This window comes from Mustela putorius, unplaced genomic scaffold, assembly GCF_011764305.1.
Source record: "Mustela putorius furo isolate JIRA1106 unplaced genomic scaffold, ASM1176430v1.1 tig00000743_pilon_pilon_pilon, whole genome shotgun sequence".
Lineage (NCBI taxonomy): Eukaryota > Metazoa > Chordata > Mammalia > Carnivora > Mustelidae > Mustela > Mustela putorius.
Genome location: NW_025421464.1, coordinates 76,239 through 94,576, shown reverse-complemented (window position 1 = coordinate 94,576; position 18,338 = coordinate 76,239). Strand labels below are relative to the sequence as shown.

The 18,338-nt window shown below is 45.3% G+C and overlaps 1 protein-coding gene across 3 annotated transcripts; it reads right to left on the bottom strand.

Annotated features, from left to right (window-relative positions):
• Positions 1 to 235: 235 nt before the first annotated feature.
• On the bottom strand, positions 236 to 13,599 carry LOC101694369 (signal-regulatory protein beta-1). Of its 3 annotated transcripts, XM_013053450.2 has the most exons (6): positions 13,418 to 13,597; positions 10,773 to 11,129; positions 5,418 to 5,732; positions 2,130 to 2,411; positions 1,172 to 1,283; positions 236 to 762 (listed from the first exon to the last, which is right to left on the bottom strand). In XM_013053450.2, exons 1-6 carry the CDS (start codon positions 13,488 to 13,490, stop codon positions 693 to 695), a joined length of 1,209 nt encoding a protein of 402 aa, XP_012908904.1. In that variant the 5' UTR covers positions 13,491 to 13,597; the 3' UTR covers positions 236 to 692. The 3 variants fall into 3 exon arrangements, with proteins under 3 accessions (XP_012908904.1, XP_012908905.1, XP_044939933.1); XM_013053451.2 differs by lacking the exon at positions 5,418 to 5,732 and having other exon boundaries at positions 13,418 to 13,599; XM_045083998.1 differs by lacking the exons at positions 236 to 762; positions 1,172 to 1,283 and adding an exon at positions 1,309 to 1,938 and having other exon boundaries at positions 13,418 to 13,599.
• Positions 13,600 to 18,338: the final 4,739 nt, after the last annotated feature.

Sequence of the window (18,338 nt, the reverse complement as noted above, 5' to 3'; positions counted from 1 at the left end):
ATAACCCTGTGGCTGTGTATTTGGATTTTCTTTCAGGTTTTTCTAATTTGAAACCATGCTACCATGGGTATACTTGAATATATCTCCTGGAGCACATGTGAAGAGTTTTTTTTGGGTATATATAACTCAAAGGCAGAAATAACAGGTTATGGAGTACATGAATGTTCAAGTTCAGAGTTTCCAAACTGTCTTCCGAAGTAGCTGTGCCAAGTTACATACCTATCAACAACATAAGAAAGAGCCAGTTGCTTTTTTATTTTTCCTATTGGAATAGGGAAAAAATGGCACCTCGGTGTGGTTTTTCTTTGGCTTTTCCTGATTACTGATGAGACTGAACATCTCTTCATATGTTTATTGGCTATAAGAGTTTCTTCTAATCCCATTTTAATGATGGTGCTGTCAAGGTTTCCTGAGAGTTTGGGTGCCCACCATGGGCTTTCCTTGAGGAGTCGGGAGGAGCCTTCAGAATTTGCAGGTCTGTGTTCCTCCTTGGGTAGGAGCTTGTTTTGCTCTGCTGAGTTTCTTGCTCAGGGTCATGAACTTCATGTCCAGAATCCCCAGAGAAGCTTCTTTTCTTTCATACGATGTGAGAGCCTACCTCTCCCGACTAACCCTCAAGGTCCAGGTTCTCACTTTCTCTGGGGGCTGCAGGAAACAGCGAGGGACAGCCAGTGCAGAAGGTCTCAGAAGACTCACGAGGCAGGAGAAGCTTTGGGAGTCGCTGCAGACTTCATGGCCAGGGCCTCTCTTGGATCATTCCTCCTATATAAAACAGGAGGGGACTGAGGGTTCTGTGCCCCTGAGGAGGGCCTTGTTGTGCCTGTGAACTGCAGGGGAAGCAGGAACCTGGGGCAAAGCCCTTGTTCTCAGACTTCTCCTCACAGACCACCTCAAGAGTGCTATCTCCATATTAACTTTCCCTCCTTCTGTGCTCCCCCTGCCTAGACCAAGGAGCCTGCATCTTTGTATATCTTCATACTGGAGCTGTGAGGGGCAGAGGGGAAGGCTGAAGAGATTGGGGTCTGGATCTTAGGGGCCCTTTGTTTTCCACATGCCTTCAAGGTTGGTGGGAAATGGGAGTGATGCATGACTTCTCCTCACAGTGCCCCCTGTTGGCCTGGAATCTCCCCACCCCTGGGGAATCCCAACCCCTCTCTGAGGTCCCCCTTACTGGGAAGGGAATCTCTTCTTGAGGACATAGATGATGCAAAGTGCCGTCAGGGGAAACAACTTCCAGCCAAGCAGGATGAGGGTTCCAGAGAAGGAGCTGGATGCTCTGGCATCTGGAAAGATAATTAGGATGGACATGGCTTCCATTTCCCACCACTCAGCCCCAAGGCAGGCCCAGCCTCCCTCCTGACTCAGGTACCAAGACTAAGCTTAGACTGAGAGGGAATCCCCTCACCTCTCTAAGCCTCAGTTTCCTTATCTTTAAAATGGGGATGATAATGTATACCTTAGAACATTTCTGTATCACATGAGAACACCCCAATGGCGTACCTAACGGGTACTCAGTAACTGTTGAATCTCAGTAACTGTTGAATCATCCTTTCAGAAAAGATATGGGTTTATCCTATTTATATGTATCCCTAGAAACCCTTTATTAGCTGTTTTTAGCTTTATGAATGTGATATCATGCTGTATGATGGAGGCTTACTCACTCCTAGTATTTTTTTTGCTAAGATTTATCCATATTATTGTGTATAGCTATAGTTCACCCATTTTTATTGCTGTATAACATTCCATTTGTGTGTGTGGGGGTGGATGGGGGATCATAGCTCATACAAACTTAGTTATTCGCTGGAAGAGCTGGTCGCGTGGGTGCGTGGTCTGGATCCCGCTGTGTGACAGAAGCGGTACTTCCTGCCCTTTGGTCCCTAAGGCAGCACACTCCGTAGAGGTGGCTCTAATTGCTGTCCCGTTTTATAGAAGAAGGAACTGAGGCACAGAAAGGGGAAGTGACTTCCTCAGGGTCACACATGACAAACATGGCAGAGCCAGCATGTGAACCTGGCCTGTTTGTGTCCAGGTCTGAACCTTTACGGCCTTCCCCCCACTGGTTATTACCCCCTCCACGTCCACCCCACTCCCCCAGTCACCCAAACATGCTGACTCTTCTCTGAACTCACTCAGTGGCACGCTGGCCTGGATCAGTGGCTGGGCCTCTTGCTCCACTTGGCAGGTGAATGGTGCTCTGTCCTCTGAGATGTAAACCAGGATACGACTGTCTTGGTTGAATGTGCCATCGGGGTCCTTGGTAGGGGCACAAGTCTCATAGGCCTTCATACTTCTGTTCATCTCCAGCCAGGTGATTTGTATGACTTCAGGGTAGAACCTTTGCACATGGCAGATGAGGATGGCCAGCTGGAGGCTTGGGACCCGGTGGACGGATATGGTCACTGTGGGTATAACTGAAACAATAGCCCTTCCTTCATTCCTTCCTTCCCTCCAGCAAAAGATGCTCAAGGAGCCTCCTTACCTTTCTAGGCCCTGCCCTTGGTTCTGGGGTAGAGCAGTGAGCACGACAGACAGAGTCCCTGCCTAACAGAGCTCCTGTTCTGGCAGGGAGGATAGGGCAGAAGAAGAGCAGTCACGTGATCCTCATAGGGGTTCTGAGAACCTACACGGGGGCAACTGACCTGGTCTGGAGTTGGGGCAGGTTAGGGAAGAGTTTCTGGAAGAAGTGACCTTTCAGCAGAAGTATGACACATGAATAGCAGTTAACTATGTGTGGCGGATTGTATTTTCTAAAAATGACCATGGCAAGTTCCCAGATGTCTTCCAGAACCTTGCCTCTCCCCACCAGAAGGGGAGTGGACTTCTCTGGAACCTGGTTGGGACTTTGTGACTGCCTGGTGAAGAGAGTACAGCAGAGGTGACATTGTACCTTCTAAAGGTTGGTCATCAAAGTTCATGAGACTTCCCCTTGGGATATTCACTTTTGGAACATAGCCACCAATCTACAAGGATACTCAGACTAGCCTGTGGGGAAAGATGATCAGGAGAGGCTGATGTCAAGAAGAACTGAAGCCCCAAGCCCATAGCCAGCACCAATGACCAGACATGTTAGTGAGGCAGGTTTGTGGTAACCTCAGCCCTGGAGTCCTTCAGCTGAGGTCTCAGACATCATGGGGCCAAGACAGGCCATCCCTGCCAGGCCCTCTCCAAATTCCTACCCCACAGAATACGTAAGCATAATAATTTGGGAGATTTGGAGTAAGTTTAGAGCATTGGAATATGTTTGGGGAAAATTTGTTATGCAGTCCTGGTCACTGGAACACTAAGCAAAGGGGTTGGTGGAGGGCCAGAGGAAGGAAGGCTCTGGGAGAGGCCAGGTAGGTGTGGGGAAGAGGCCAGGTAGGTGTGGGGAAGGGTGTCTCAGGCAGAGGGAAGGGCATGGGTAGAGGTCCTGAGGTGAAGCCTAGCGTATCCTAGGACAGAAAGATGATCAGAGTGAGTGGGGGGGAGCATGGGCAAGATGAAGCCAAATTCACAGCCCGTGACCATGAAGACTGGTGCTACACTTATTTCTGGGGGCACATAAGGACATCCTAAGGAATCCATACATTGGTAGTTTAATACAGTCAATTTCCAGATCCCGAACCCTCATATGATTCTTTCCTGAAACTTATCTGCCTGAAGATGCCTATTCCTTCCTCCTGTTCCTCAGTCCTTCTCCCAACCTTATCGAGGGAAGATCTTCCTCCCACACACCCCGAATCTAGTTATGGTGCAGTGCCCTTGGTGTAAAGACTCTGCAGCACAAAATAAAAGGACAGTTCAAAATTGGATTACATTTTAATGGCTATTTTGATAATTATTTATCAGAATTTTTCAGATATTTAGATTGTTTTGATCAATTGTGTAATTCAATCCAAATGAATTTTTATTTTTAACACTTAGAGCCTATGGTCATAACCAAAAGTTTTAAAAATTCAATTTATGTGTATTGAATATTATATATAAATTATATATAATATAAAATTCAATACATATATATATTTATTGTAGTTCTCTGTTTTCTCATAGTTCTCTATGAATGTGTGATGATGTGGTCTGTAAGGGCTTTCTTAAGATTTTATTTATTTATTTGACAGAAAGAGATCACAAGAAGGCAGAGAGAGAGAGGGAAGCAGGCTCCCCTCTGAGCAGAGAGCCCAATGCAGGGCTTGATCCCAGGACCCCGGGATCATGACCTGAGCTGAAGGCAGAGGCTTTAACCCACTGAGCCACCCAAGCGCCCCAGGATTTTCAAATATAAAATAAATTTACAGTAGGATAAATTTCTCCCCAGGAAATTAGAATGGAAATACAAATTTAAGAGGAAAAAGGGATGTTATAAAATTTATGTTTATTTAAGAAGAGCTTATTTATGTATGTTGTAATGGATGATGGTGGTATCAAATCAGTATGACCTTATTTTTCTTTGAACATTTCAGAGAGATGTAACATTTGTTATGTTCCAGGGGTTCTGGCCTGTGCAACCATTAAAGTCTGTGATGAACAATTCTGGATGTTAACTTTTAAATGCACGAGGAGCCACATAGTTCTTCACAATTATCTCAGGGCTTTATGAACAAAAATGTTTGAAGATTGCTGTTGAATGCCCTGATAAGGATTTTATTTTATTTTATTTTATTTTTTTTTGTAAGAGCAGTAGTAAGCCACTGCTTTTTAAAGAAAGGAGATGGGTTTTAAAGAAAGGAGATGGAGCTCCGTGTTGGGCTCTATTCTCAGTGGGGAGTCTGCTTGGGATCTCCCTCTCCCTCTGCTCCGCCTCCCTGCTCTCTCTCTCTCTCTCAAATAAATAAATATTTTAAAAAATTGGAACTGCATAGTTGGTTTTCTTTAAAAAGATTTTATTTATTTATTTGACAGAGAGATCACAAGTAGGCAGAGAGGCAGTTAGAGAAAAGAGAGGGAAGCAGGCTCCCCACTGAGCAGAGAGCCTGATGCGGGGCTTGATCTCAGGACTCTGAGATCATGACCTGAGCCAAAGGCAGAGGCTTAACCCACTGAGCCCCCCAGACACCCCTAGAACTGTATATTTTTTGCATCTTGTTGATAGGGTTCATGTGACTGAGCTCAGTGGAGCACAACTAGGTCTGTTCTGTTTACCACGGAATCCCCAGCACCTAGAATAATGCTGCCACATATGACTTGCTCAATAAACACTTGTTGAATGAATGAATGAACTTCTATCTCCCAAATACAAGAGAGCAAAGGGAACTCTGAACGCCAAGGACCCGATTATGGCATCTTGTAAGAAGAGGATGGTCGGATAAGATAGGGAACTTTGTACCCATCTCACAGGGGATTTAAGGAAGAATAAATGGGAGGAGGCAGGTGAAGTCCTCCAATTAGGGAACCAGTGGTGGTCACCAAGTGTTGGCCACTTGGCTGGGGAGGGCCCTTACCTTGGAGGAATCTGGAGATGTTCACGTGCCTACTGAGGGGGCTATGCAATGTACTGTGAGTCACTTGGCAGGTGACCTGGGAGTGGAGTAAGGATAAATCAAGGGTCACCAGCACTGTGCTGAAGATGGTGTAGGATTCGGCATCTCCAGGCCGGAAGACGAGGGTCTGAAAGGCTGGAAGCTCCACATCCTTTTCAAACCATTTCAGCTGTATGTTTTTGGGAAAGAAGCCAGTTGACGTGCAGGTGAGATTCATTATCTGGCCTGGGCTGGCCCTGCTGGAGGGGCCATAAATCTCTGGAAGAGAGGGCTTAGCTTTGGCCAAAGTGAAGATGAGAGAGAAGAGAGAAAAATGAAGACGACAAGTTAATTTCCAGTGTGATATCTACCCTTATGGTTCCCCCAGCTAGACTTACTCAATCTCTCATCTCCAGTTTTCTCCTCCGTGTAATTTTTATTATGACCCTTCTTACCCTAACAGCTTGCCAACTGGCCTCATGGACTGCTTCTCAGCACTTGCCATCAGCACTCGACACCAGACCATGGTGATCATGTTAAAATACAGATTGGAATTTGTCATTCCCCTTCCCTCTCTTCCCTCCTTCCTGAAATACATTGTTTAAAAAGTCATTTAACTTATGGAACTAAAAACATCACGTCCCTTGCTTCCTCTCCTAGGAGAAAATTACGGACCAACCACTTATAATTATTTTAGCTGATTCATTGGGCATTTCTCATCATGTTTCTATCTTCTTCTTTCTTCTCTCTCTCTCTCTCTCTTTTTTTCTTTTCTTTTCTTTTTTTTTTTGAGAGAGAGAGTGCATGTGCATGAGCAGGGAGGGACAGAGGGAGAAGGAGAGAATCTTAAGCAGGCTCCAAACTCAGCGTGGAGCCCAACATGGGGTTCTATCCCACAACTCTGAGATCATGACCTGAGCTGAAATCAAGAACTGGACGCTTAACCGACTGAGTTACCCAGGTGCCCCCCTCTCTGTGTTTCTCAATAAGGTGCTTATATAATTATCTCCTTTTTTTTCAGTTTTATGTATTTTGAATAAACCTACTACTATGGAAAATGATGGCTTAACTCTTATCTTCCTTCACATGCCATTGATACTTCCTTTCCTTACATCTTCTTATCATAGACACATCAGAGTCTTTTATTTTTTTAGTAGTCAGCATTTATATTATAATGACCAACGAAACATTTTTTTACAACTGGGCCATGCAGTATATCATGCTTACATTTCCTTTCTTTGTACACTCTTTGTTTTCCCAGTTTTTAATTCTTTCTCTCTCTCTCTTTTAAAGTTTTTATTTATTTAAGTAATTTCCACACCCAGTGTGGGGCTTGAACTCATGACCCTGAGATCAAGAGTCACATGCTCTTTTGACTGAGCCAGCTGGGTGCCCCTAATTGCCTTGTTCTTTTTTTTTTTTTTTTTTAAGATTTTATTTATTTATTTGACAGAGAGAGATCACAAGTAGGCAGAGAGGCAGGCAGAGAGAGAGAGAAAGAGGAGGAAGCAGGCTCCCTGCTGAGCAGAGAGCCCGATGCGGGACTCGATCCCAGGACCCTGAGATCATGACCTGAGCCGAAGGCAGCCCACTGCCTTGTTCTTTTTATTTATTTAGCCCACTGAGCCACCCAGGCGCCCCTGCCTTGTTCTTTTTATTTGCTTAGTTTTTATGAACCTAGGACAAATTCACTCCTAAACTTTCTGCCAATGGGTATAACTCCTCCCAGACTGCTGGATACTGCTAAGTACTGTAGTGACTTCAGTTTAGGGTACCTGAACCCCCTGGGAATGCAGAAAGACTTTTCTGGAAGTATACAGGCTTGGGTTAAGACAAACCCTTTATAACACACCTTAAAAATATGGAATACACAGGTGCCTGGGTGGTGCAGTCAGTTAAGCCTCTGGCTCTTGATTATGGCTCAGTTCATGATCTCAGAGTGATGAGATCAAGTCCCAGGTCCGGGCTCCATGGTGGGCATGGATCCTGCTTAACACTCGCTCATCCTTCCCCTCATCCTCTCCTGCTGCTCACACCTCTTTGCTCTCCCTCTCAAAAGAAAAATACAAAGTACTCATCCTGGGGCTTTGGCAATTATCAACAAATGTTTCATTTATATGTCTACCATCCATTGTGTTATTTTAAAGCAAAACTAGACACTGTCATTTCATTCACAACCACCTCAGCATGTATATATTAAGAATTAAGAAGTAACTGTAATCCTCTGTGCTTTTATTCCTCTTTCAAAATAAGATAACCAAATGTGGACATGCTTGTATTTCCCGCTCTTCTTAACATAAAAGATTGTCTGCTCCACCCACTCTTCCTCACACTACTTTTCTTGTTTAATGATATCCTGTGAGTCATGCTGAAGCCAAGTGCTGACTTCTTCTCGTGCATTTTTAAAGTTACAGTACTCCATTGTGTGATTCTACCATAATTTATTTAACCTCTCTCTTTTATTCTTACACATAGTGTTGTAATCAAGAGCCTAATCATAAATCATTTTACACTTGTGTTAGTATGTCTTTAGGATTAGTTTCTAGAAGTGAGATTGTTAGGTCACAGGGTAATGTATATATGTCTATGTAATAGGTAATTTGGCTAAATATTGCCAAATCTACTTCTTTACGACTTCCATGATTTTGAATTTCTGCATACAAAGTATGGAAGTATCAATTTCCCCCCAGTTCCTCCAACAGAGAGTGTTGTCAAACTTTTGGATTTTTGGCCAAGCAGATAGGTGAGAGGTTGTGTCCCAGTGTAGTTTTAAATTGCATATCTTTTCATGTGAGTGTGATTGAACACACTCATATATATAGAAGATGTTTCTATTTCACTTTCTATAAATTGCCTTCTCATATTTACTGCCCATAATTCTATAAAATTGCTTGTTGTAAAATTTTAGAAGCTCTCGGTGTTCCTGGGTGGCTCAATGGGTTAAAGCCTCTGCCTTCAGCTCAGGTCATGATCTCAGGGTCCTGGAATCGAGCCCCTCATTGGGCTCTCTGCTGGGCAGGGAGTCTGTCTCCCCTTCTCTCTCTGCCTGCCTCTCTGCCTGCTTGTGATCTCTGTCAAATAAATAAATGAAATCTTTAAAAAATTTTTCAGAAGCTCTCTTTGTATGTTAGGGGTGAATCTTTGTATTATAAGTCACAAAATAGTGTATGCACACACACTTCCACACACAAGTTTCTTTTTGTACAATATGATCAAATTGTCATTTTTTTCTCTTTTTGTTTCTGCATTTTGAATTATAGTTGGGAAGGTTTTCCCCACTTCTGGGTTTCAAAAGAGTCCAGACATGATTGCTTCTCATACTTGCACAGTTTCATTATTTAAATATCTGATCCATGTGGGATTACTTTTGGCTTGTGGTGGGAGGAGTGGTTCTGGATTTTTTATTCTGTTCCATTGGTTTGCTTACTAATGTTCCAATCGATCCTCCACTATTGTTGAAGACTTCTTTCTCCATGAGATTGCCTTTAGTTTTTTTTTTTTTTAAAGAAATCAATTGACTGCATGCATGATATTGTTTCCATTATTTTTCATTGATCTATTTGTCTATCTTTTGTTTAAGTTTATTTATTTTTAGTAATCTCTATACCCAACGTGGGGCTCAAACTCATGACCCCAAGATCAAGAGTTGCACGCTCCTCTGACTGAGCCAGCCAGCCAGGCTCCCCATCTACTAGTTTATCATGATGCCAATACTACACTGTATGATTTTTGTAGCTTTATAAAAATTCTATGTTTATGAGGGATATTAGACCAGTCTTTATCTGGTTTTAGTATCACAGTAATGTTGGTTTTAAGGATGGATTGGGAAGCATCACTCCAATTTTCTGGAATAATTTGTGTAGAATTGTTAGCATTTCTTTCTTCAGTGCTTGGTAGAGTTCTCAGTGAAGTCGTCTGAGCCTGGACTATTGTTTGTGGGAGGCTTTTTAAACTACCAAATTCAATTTCTTTAATAAATATAGAAATAATCAGGCTATTGACATTTGGAGTGAGCTTTGGTAGCCCATGCCTTCCAAGGAATTTGTGCATTTCCTCTAAGTTTGTTGAGTTTATAGGTGTAAAATTTTTCACAAAGTTTCCTTAATATCTGTGGGAAATGTGGGGATGTTACCTCTCTCATCCTTTTTTTTTTAAAAGTTCATTTATTTATTTATTTATAATCTCTGCACATCCAAGGTGGGGCTCAAACCCATGACCCTGAACTCAGTAGTCACATGCTCTTCCAACTGAGCCAGCCTAGTGCCCCCATCTCTCAGTTTTGATATTGGTAATTTGTGCACTCTTTCTTTTTTCTTGACTGACTGTGATCCCACAATTCTATATATTATTCTGTGCTCACCATGATAACTGTAGTTACCATCTGTCAGCTTGGTAGCTATAAGCTGTGAATTTTCCTTTGTTTGGTGTTGGATATTTTGTATATCCTCTAAATATGCTTGAACTTGTTTTGGGACCTGGTTAAATTACCTGGAAACAGTTTGATGGTTCTACCTCAGTAAGAGGTAAAAAAGGAAAAAAGGGGGTCCTGGGTGGCTCAGTCGGTTAAGTGACTGTCTTCAGTTCAGGTCATGATCCCAGGGTCCTGGGATCGAGCCCCGCATCAGGCTCCCTGCTCAGCAGGAAGCCTGCTTCTCCTTTTCCCTCTGCTTGCTGCTCTGTCTACTAGCTCTCTCAAATAAATAAATAAAATCTTTTTCTTTAATTGTTAAAAAAGAAAAAAAATATTAGCCCTCGACCTAATGATGCTCCGGTCCTGCATCGCAAAGCTTAAATACAACACATGAAAACATCAAACTGTTTCCAGTTCACTATATCATCATAGTGATGATATACGCTAACACAATAATTATGTTATAGGTGCTCTTCTAAGTGTTTCACATTTATAAACTCATTTACGTTTGTACTCCTCATAACAAGTCTATGAGGTGAGTACTATTATTATCCCTTCCTCACAGATGAGAAAATGGAGACACTGAGAATTTAAGAAAGTTGCTAAAGCCACACAGCTTGAAAATGGCAGAATTAGAAGTTGAATCCAGGCCATTTGGTCCTGGTGTCTGCAATTTTACTCACTCTGCTTTCTGATCTACTTTGTGGCCTTTGAAAATGTAAGATTCTAAAGGGTAGGACTCTATTGCTAGGAGCCCTGGGATCATGTTTCACCCTGCTTCCATGCTATGATTTCTCACTATCCCCATCTTCTATCCTCAACTTTAACATAAGCGCTGACAAAGAGGGAGCCTTGGGCTGAGAGCCTAAAGCTTGTGATCTGTCTTTAGAACAATCAGGCTGGGTTTTTCAAGGATCTGGACTTACCATGTACAAACATCCTGGTGCCTGGTCCAGACTTAAACTCCACATCATCAGGGGTCCCTTTCTGGAACTTCACACAGTAGTAGGTTCCGGTGTCCTTTGGGGTGACGTTACTGATGCGGATGGAAAAGTCCATGTTGTTTCTCCTTGTGGTGTCAGAAGCATTTGTTACTCGGGGGAAGTGGCCTCCTTTGTAACTGAAGATTAACTCCCGGCCTGGCCCTGTCCCCCTGAACCACTGAACAGGCCCTGTGGGGATCAGGGAGGTTAGGGTGCAGCGCAGAGTGGCTATCTGTCCGGCTGCGACAGACACTGACTTGTCAGGCTGGATCACCTGCAGCCCCTCCTCACCGGCCACACCTGGAGGGAAATACAAGTGAGCTCCACATGTCCCCTGCCTGGCCCAGGGGGCTTCTCTTATGGCTTTGTCGTGAGACTGAATCTAAAAACCATGGAAAAACACTCAGGGGACTGTGCCTGAAGGACCCAGAGTGTGTGGACCTGGAGTCAGGCTGATGTGGGCTCAAAGCCCGACTCTAGCTCAGACAAGCCTGCTGCTGTTTGGGCCAAGCCCCTCCCTCCGCTTTTGGTGGTTTCCTCAGTCAAGCAGGATGGATCAAGCCTTTCTCCATCAGTGTTGCCAATTTTCAAAGAAGACATGGGTTGTCAAGGACATGAGTGAGTGCTGTAATGGCCAGAATCAGCAGGACCGTTCTGAGGTGTTTGCATTTGCATTCACTAAACACTGCAAGGATTTGACAGCGAGTTTCCATAGATGCTTCTGGGTACCAGACATCACTCTGAGCTCTTCGATACATTAACTGACTCATTCAATTCCCACCATTACTCTGTGAGAACGGCATTATTATTATTCATCCCTGTTCCCAGACAAGAAAATGAGACGCAGAGAAATTCACAACTTGTTCCAAGCCAAATAAAGTATAAGCGATGAACTTGTATTTGAACTCTGGATCTTCAAAAAATATCTGTGCTTTTAACCACTTTCCTGGACAGCCTCTGTCCAGGATGTCAACTGAGATGTCAACTCACTGGGAAGGAAAGGGGGCACTTCATCTGTCTGTGGATCCAGGGTCAGCTCTGGGGAGAAGGGAGCAGACAGGCAGGGCTAATTCCCAATCAAGAATAAATAAATTAAAAAAAAAACACCAGATAAGTCAAAAAATGGGCAGAAGACATGAGCAGATACTTCTCCAAAGACGCATGAAAAAGTGCTCATCATCATCAGCCAACAGGGAAATTCAACTCAAAATCACACTGAGATACCACCTTACACCAGTTAGAATGGCAAAAATTAACAAGGCAAGAAATAACAAGTGTTGGAGAGGATGTGGAGAAAGGGGAACCCTCTTACACTGTTGGTGGGAATGCAAGTTGGTGCAGCCACTTTGCAAAACAGTGTGGAGATTCCTTAAGAAATTAAAAGTAGAGCTACCCTATGACCCTGCAATTGCACTACTGGGTATTTACCCCAAAGATACAGATGTAGTGAAAAGAAGGGCCATCTGTACGCCAATGTTCATAGCATCATAACAGCTTTGGCCACAATCGCCAAATTGTGGAAAGAGCCGAAATGCCCTTCAACAGATGAATGGATAAAGAAGATGTGGTCCATATATACAATGGAATATTACTCAACCATTAGAAAGGATGAACACCCAACTTTTGTATCAATACAGAAGGGACAGGAGGAGATTATTCTGAGTGAAATAAGTCAAACAGAGAAAGACAGTTGTCATATGGTTTCACTTATTTGTGGAATATAAGGAATAACATGGAGGACATTAAGAGACATTAACAAAAATGAAAGAGGAGACATCAGAGGGGGAGACAAACCATGAGAGACTGTGGACTCCAGGAATCAAACGGAGAGTTTTAGAGGGGAGGAGGGTGTGGGGCCGGGTGAGCCCAGTGATGGGTATTAGGAGGGCACGGATAGCATGGAGCACTGAGTGTTAGATGCAAACAATGAATCATGGAACACTCCATCAAAACTAATGATGTACTGTATGGTGACTAACATAACACAATAATAATAAAAAAAAGAATATAATTTTAGAATGCTGAGATTTTGTGGGACTTAATAGTTTACAAAGCACCACTTATCAGTTTTCTAATCTCTCTGCATGGCAGGTGGAGTACTTGCGATCTATCTATCTATCTACCTATCAAGATCTCCGGCTGAATTAGGGCGGCTCTGACTCCCAGACTCTAGGGTTTTCTGCAGGAGTCTGATACTGCACCCCTACCTCCTCCCAGAGGATGGGCCCAGGTTCTGCAGGTCAAACGACAGGGGATCATGGAGGCTTCACAGGGTGACAGGAGGGTGGGAAGTGAGGCGGGACTGGGAACCCCTGGCACTGAGAAACTCCTGGTGGGGTGAATCCTGTCTGGACCTGAGTGGGAGAGGAAAGGAGCCCTCCGAGGAATAAGCTCTGGGAACATTCATTTGGGAGGGCCTTGTTGTAAAAGAAAACATTTAGAGAAGTGTCTTCAAGATGAAGCTGTAGTGAAGAAAGAGAACTTTGAAAGGAGATCCCTCCTCTCTACTGCCAGTGGGGAAGCCCTCCCCTGGGCCACACTCAGGTGAGTTCCTTGCACGGGGCTCCGCAAGGGAGGGCGACACTCACCTGTGAGGCCCAGCAGCAGAGGCAGCAGCAGGGATGGCCCGGGCAGCTGGGGTGGGGAGGCAGATGTGGGCATCCTGGTGGTCCGGAGCCCCACTCCGGGTGAATGTTGCCTGGCAGAGGCCTCGGGACTCTGCTCTGCGATGAGAGGGGAAGTCTCATGTCCCTCACATAAGAGGAAGTGACTGTGATGGGTGGAACGAGCTCTGGGGTTTTCAGTTTCTGCTTCTAGATTGTGAAATAGGAATCAGAACCAGCTGGGAAATTACCAACAGAAGGCTCCCAAGATGATTGGAGAGTTGTGGCAGGCCCCCTTAGGGCCAGGGTTATGTCCCCAGGCCCCTTGGCTCCAGGTCTGAGGGCCTGCTGTCCCTTTCTCACCCCAGAGCACAAAGGTACATGGCCCATCAGAGTGGAGTGTGTGTTCCATCTTTGGGAACCATGCAACACCCTGGGCTCAATGAACCGCCAGCTGTCCAGGAGGAAGGCTCCTGGGAATACAGCCTCCAGGGAGGGGGAGCCCTGTTTTCCCCATTTCAGGGGGATCACTGGTAAACATGAGTCCCTGGGCACCCATGGGCACCCCTGGGTTTGAGGGTACACTTGCAGGGGAAGGGGCTTCCGGTGAATGAGGAGTTCGGTCTTCGGAGGGGGAGGATGGCTTCTGTTTTAGAGGGTGGAGGAGGCCTGCGTGGGGAAGGGATATCAGCATGTTCATCCTGCAGGGACAACAACACACCCCACGCCCAGGAGGAGGAGGAGGGGTGCCTCTTCTGTTTCCCCAGCTCTGGGGCCAGCTCTGGGCAGAGGGGGTGCATGAAGAGGAGAAACTTGATATCAAAAGCGCACCCCCTCTTTTGTCCTGAGCACCAACAGCCAGCACACAAGACTGCGTCTCGAGCCCAAGAAGCTGGGAGCTCCTCACTTTTGTGGGGCCCACAATGGACCCTGCCTTCTGTGACTTAGTTTCCCCACGGTTCCCAGCCCTCACCTCCATCCCAGCCGCTGACTTGGATGTTGGTGATGCTAAATGGCAGAACCCAAAAGGGAGTCAGAGATGGGATTTGATTGTTCTGTCATAGAACATGTTTCCTCTTTCCCTAAGATGCTATTATTGTTCTAGCTTTTTATTTTTTTCCTCCCTGAGAGAGCTCAACTGTGGGACCCTTGAGAAGGCACTGGCCTGAGTGTTCCTTTTGGCTCCATTATTCCAACCCAGTGGTGACAGGTTGTATTTTCCAGAGCTGACTGCAGCTATAGTTTTTCTCATGCTCTTTGACACGCCTCTCATTGAGAAGTGGGTAAGTATTCCTTTCCCCTCTGCAGGCTTGTGATAACACAGGTAGTGAGGTAACTTCCAAAGCTTGACCATAAAACTTCCCTGTACTTTTTCCCTGCTCTCCTGGGCAGCTCCTTTTTGGAATCTTGCTGCAGGGCTAGGAGGAAGCCCAAACTAGCTCACACACAAAGACCACACTGTAGGGATACACGCAGGAGTCCTAGCTAAAAGCCCAGCACAGAGTCCAGTAGCCAGCATTAATCATTAGGCATGTCAATGAAGAAGCTTCTGGATGGTCAGACCCTAGACGTTGTCACCCCTAGCCAAGGCCCCAGACATCATACAGAGGAGACAAGCCATTCTTATGCCCTGTCTGAATTTCTGATCGTAGGATCACTGATCACAATGAAATCCTTGTTGTGGCACCAGGGGGGCTCAGTCCGTTAAGCCCTCGGCTCAGGTCCTGATCTCAGGGTCCTGGGATCCAGCCCGTGTGTCAGGTTCCCTGCTCAGTGGAGAGCCTGCTTCTCACTTTCTCTCTCCTTCTGCCTCTTTCCCTGCTCGTGCTCTTTCTCTCTCTCTCAAATAAAGAAATAAAATATTTTAAAAAATAATGAAATGGTTGTTTACCACCCCTAAGTTTTGGGGTGTTTTGTTACACTGCAAAAGTGACTCCAACACTGCCCGTGGCAACCTTGCTCCCCATCCCTCCTCATTAGTGTCTACCATCTTTACTGGGCTTGGTGCCCTTACTGGCAGGGACCATTGAACCTGGCCTTTGGAGACAGGCTTAGGGGCCCAAAGGACCTTGGTTGGAATCCTGGGCCCACCTGGTCTCTGCACGACTGTGGCCAAGTCACCTCCACGCCCATATCATACTGTTTGCTCGGCACCTGCAAACCGTTCTCATTATGCACTCCCCCTCGGGCTCTCTGTCTGTGTCCCCATTTCAGTGTTTGACACCCCCTGTGAGCCACTTAGTCCAGCTGGAGATGTTGATGTCATTTTTGGTGACACCCTCTCCCCCTCCCCCCACATGCTTTCATCTAAACCCATCCTAAATCCTCCCATGTGTGTCTCTCCATGGTCACATCTGCCTGTCAGTTCACCTCTGTTCCCCTGTTGCATGCGGTCTTCTCCTCACACTGGAGCCAGAGTACTGCTTTTAGATGAGACATCTGAGCTTGTCACTCTCTTTAAATGGCTTCCCAGGGCTCTTAGGGTCACCTGGGATTCTCCTCATGTGCCTGACTGCTCTAACTGCTCTGTCAGACTCACTTCCTTGCTCTTCCCTCATGTTTGGGCTCCGCTGCATTGGCCTTTCACAGGGGCTCAGGCCCCTTGCTCCTCCCTCTGTTCTGTGTTCTGGGGATGCCCACCCACTTCTCCTCTTCATTATGGACAAACCCAGAGCACCCTTAATGACCTCTCAGAATTTGTAATCATGTATTTCTTTTCACTGTTTCTCTTGCCCACTAGAATGTATGCGTCAGAGAGAACAGGGGTTGGGTCTGCTCTGTGTCCCGCTGAGGATACTCAACAGGTGTTTTTAAACTCAGGAGGGAATGGCGGATTCATGGTGAGCATGTGTGCGGTGACCCCAGATGGTGGCCTCTGGTCTGGTTCTTCCCAGAAGTGGTAGAGCCATAGGACCCTGGTCTTCTTGGGACATCTTACAGCTGCTTTCTCCTCTCTTTGTTCCTTCTTGGTCTCCTCCATCCCTGGAAACCCTTGGAGCCTAACACTCACAGAGTAAATCACAGTGGTGGCTTCACAGCTATTTCATTCTGGACCCCACTTGGTCAAGGCTGGGCTTTCCTCTTCATGTTGGAAGCTCCCCTGGGTGGATGTTATCAGGGAACAAAAAGACAGACTTCTTGGGTCTCTATTTTGGTGCCTAGCTCTCCTGGTAGGTATCAGAGAAAGGAAAGTGGGGTAAGCCTTATGCCTGAGGGGTGGGATAAATCTTGGGATGTTAACACAGAAGACCCCCAACCCCAAATTTCCATGCAACGTGTATATATAGACTGTTCCCCCAAGCTTCCATTAGGATTAGGCCATGAGACTAAGGCCCCATAAGTAAGGGTGTTAAGAACCAAGAGTTGGTTGAGTTCCTGGATGGGTCTTTTAAACTCAAAGCCAAGACAGTAGAATGTAGAGCTAAGGCTTTTGAGTGTGAGAAACAAGTGACTTGTGGAGAACAATTTTTGGTTTCCAGCAATTTTACATTGAAAAAAGTAACCAGAGTTCTTGAAACAAAATTTAATTAAGTAAACTCTGCCCCCAATGTGGCACTCAAACTCACAACCCTGAGACCAATAGTCACATCTTCTCTTGACTGAGCCAGACAGGCACTGCCTCCAAATAACCAAAACTCTTAAGGAAGCATCAATCATTCATGCAACAAGTCTTTATTGAGCATCTAGCTGGGTCTAGCCACTGTTCTAGGCACTGGGGATAGAACAGTGAGGAAGAACAAAGACGACACCCTTGTTCCCAAGGAGCTCACATGCATGTGAGTGGGTCACATAGTAATCACCAACTGCATGCATAGACTGTCGGATGGTAAGAATGCTACCCAAGGTATATGACTGTGTATTGAGGAATGGGATGCTCGGCTTACAAAAAGATGGTTTATATAGGGCAGTCAGAGTCTTTTATTTTTTTATTTTTAAATTATCATTTTTAAGACTTTTTTTTAAAGCAATCTCTACATCCAATGAGGGGCTTGAACTCACAATCCTGAGATCAAGTGTTGCTGCTCCACTGACTGAGCCAACCTGGCAAGTTTAGGACAGTCAGAATCTTTTTAGAAAATAACATGATGTTTGGGAGAGATTTGAAAGAAGTGAAGGAGTGGCTATGAAGATCCCTGGAGAAGAGTGTTCCATGAAGACAGAAGAACAAAGGCAAAGTTCTTGAGGACTGTGAAGGTCAAGGGTCCATTGTGGCGAGAGCCCAGTGTGCAAATGGGAACATGACAGGAGTTGGGTGGGGCAGCTTGGACAGGGGCTGGTAGGCCATCATGGACTCCCCTTGGCTTTCATTCAGATCGGCAGGCACTGACAGGTTGGAGGAATGATGGGCTCCCTTGCTGCTCTGAGGGGAAGAGGCTGAGGTATGCAAGGGTAGGAGCAGGGAGACCAGAGTTAGCAATAATTATAATAATAATAAAAATATAATAATAATTATAGCAATAATCCAGGTGGGTAGACACTGACATGGACCAAGGCAGTACCTTGGAGGTGGTGTGGGTGACTGGATTCTGGGTCTGTTTTGAACAGAGATCATAAGATGTGGAGTGTGACTTGGACATGAGGTGTATGAGGGAAAAGAAGATCAAGAATCATTCCAGGATTTTTGACATATGTGATGGACAGCTTGCAAAATGGCTCCCAGGGATCCCCGCCTTCTGGAATTCATAACTAAGTGCAGTCTCTTTCCCTTGGGTGCAGGCTCTCCTGGTAGGTATCACTACCTACCTGAGGTAGCAACTCAGTTCTCGATGAATAGAATATGGCAAAAGTGATGGGCTGTCACTTCCAAAATTAGGTCTCAAACTGTGACTCCTGTCTTGCGTATTCTCTCTCTCTCACTACCCTAAGGAAAATCAACAGTCTTGTTGTAAGCTGCCTGAGGGGAAGA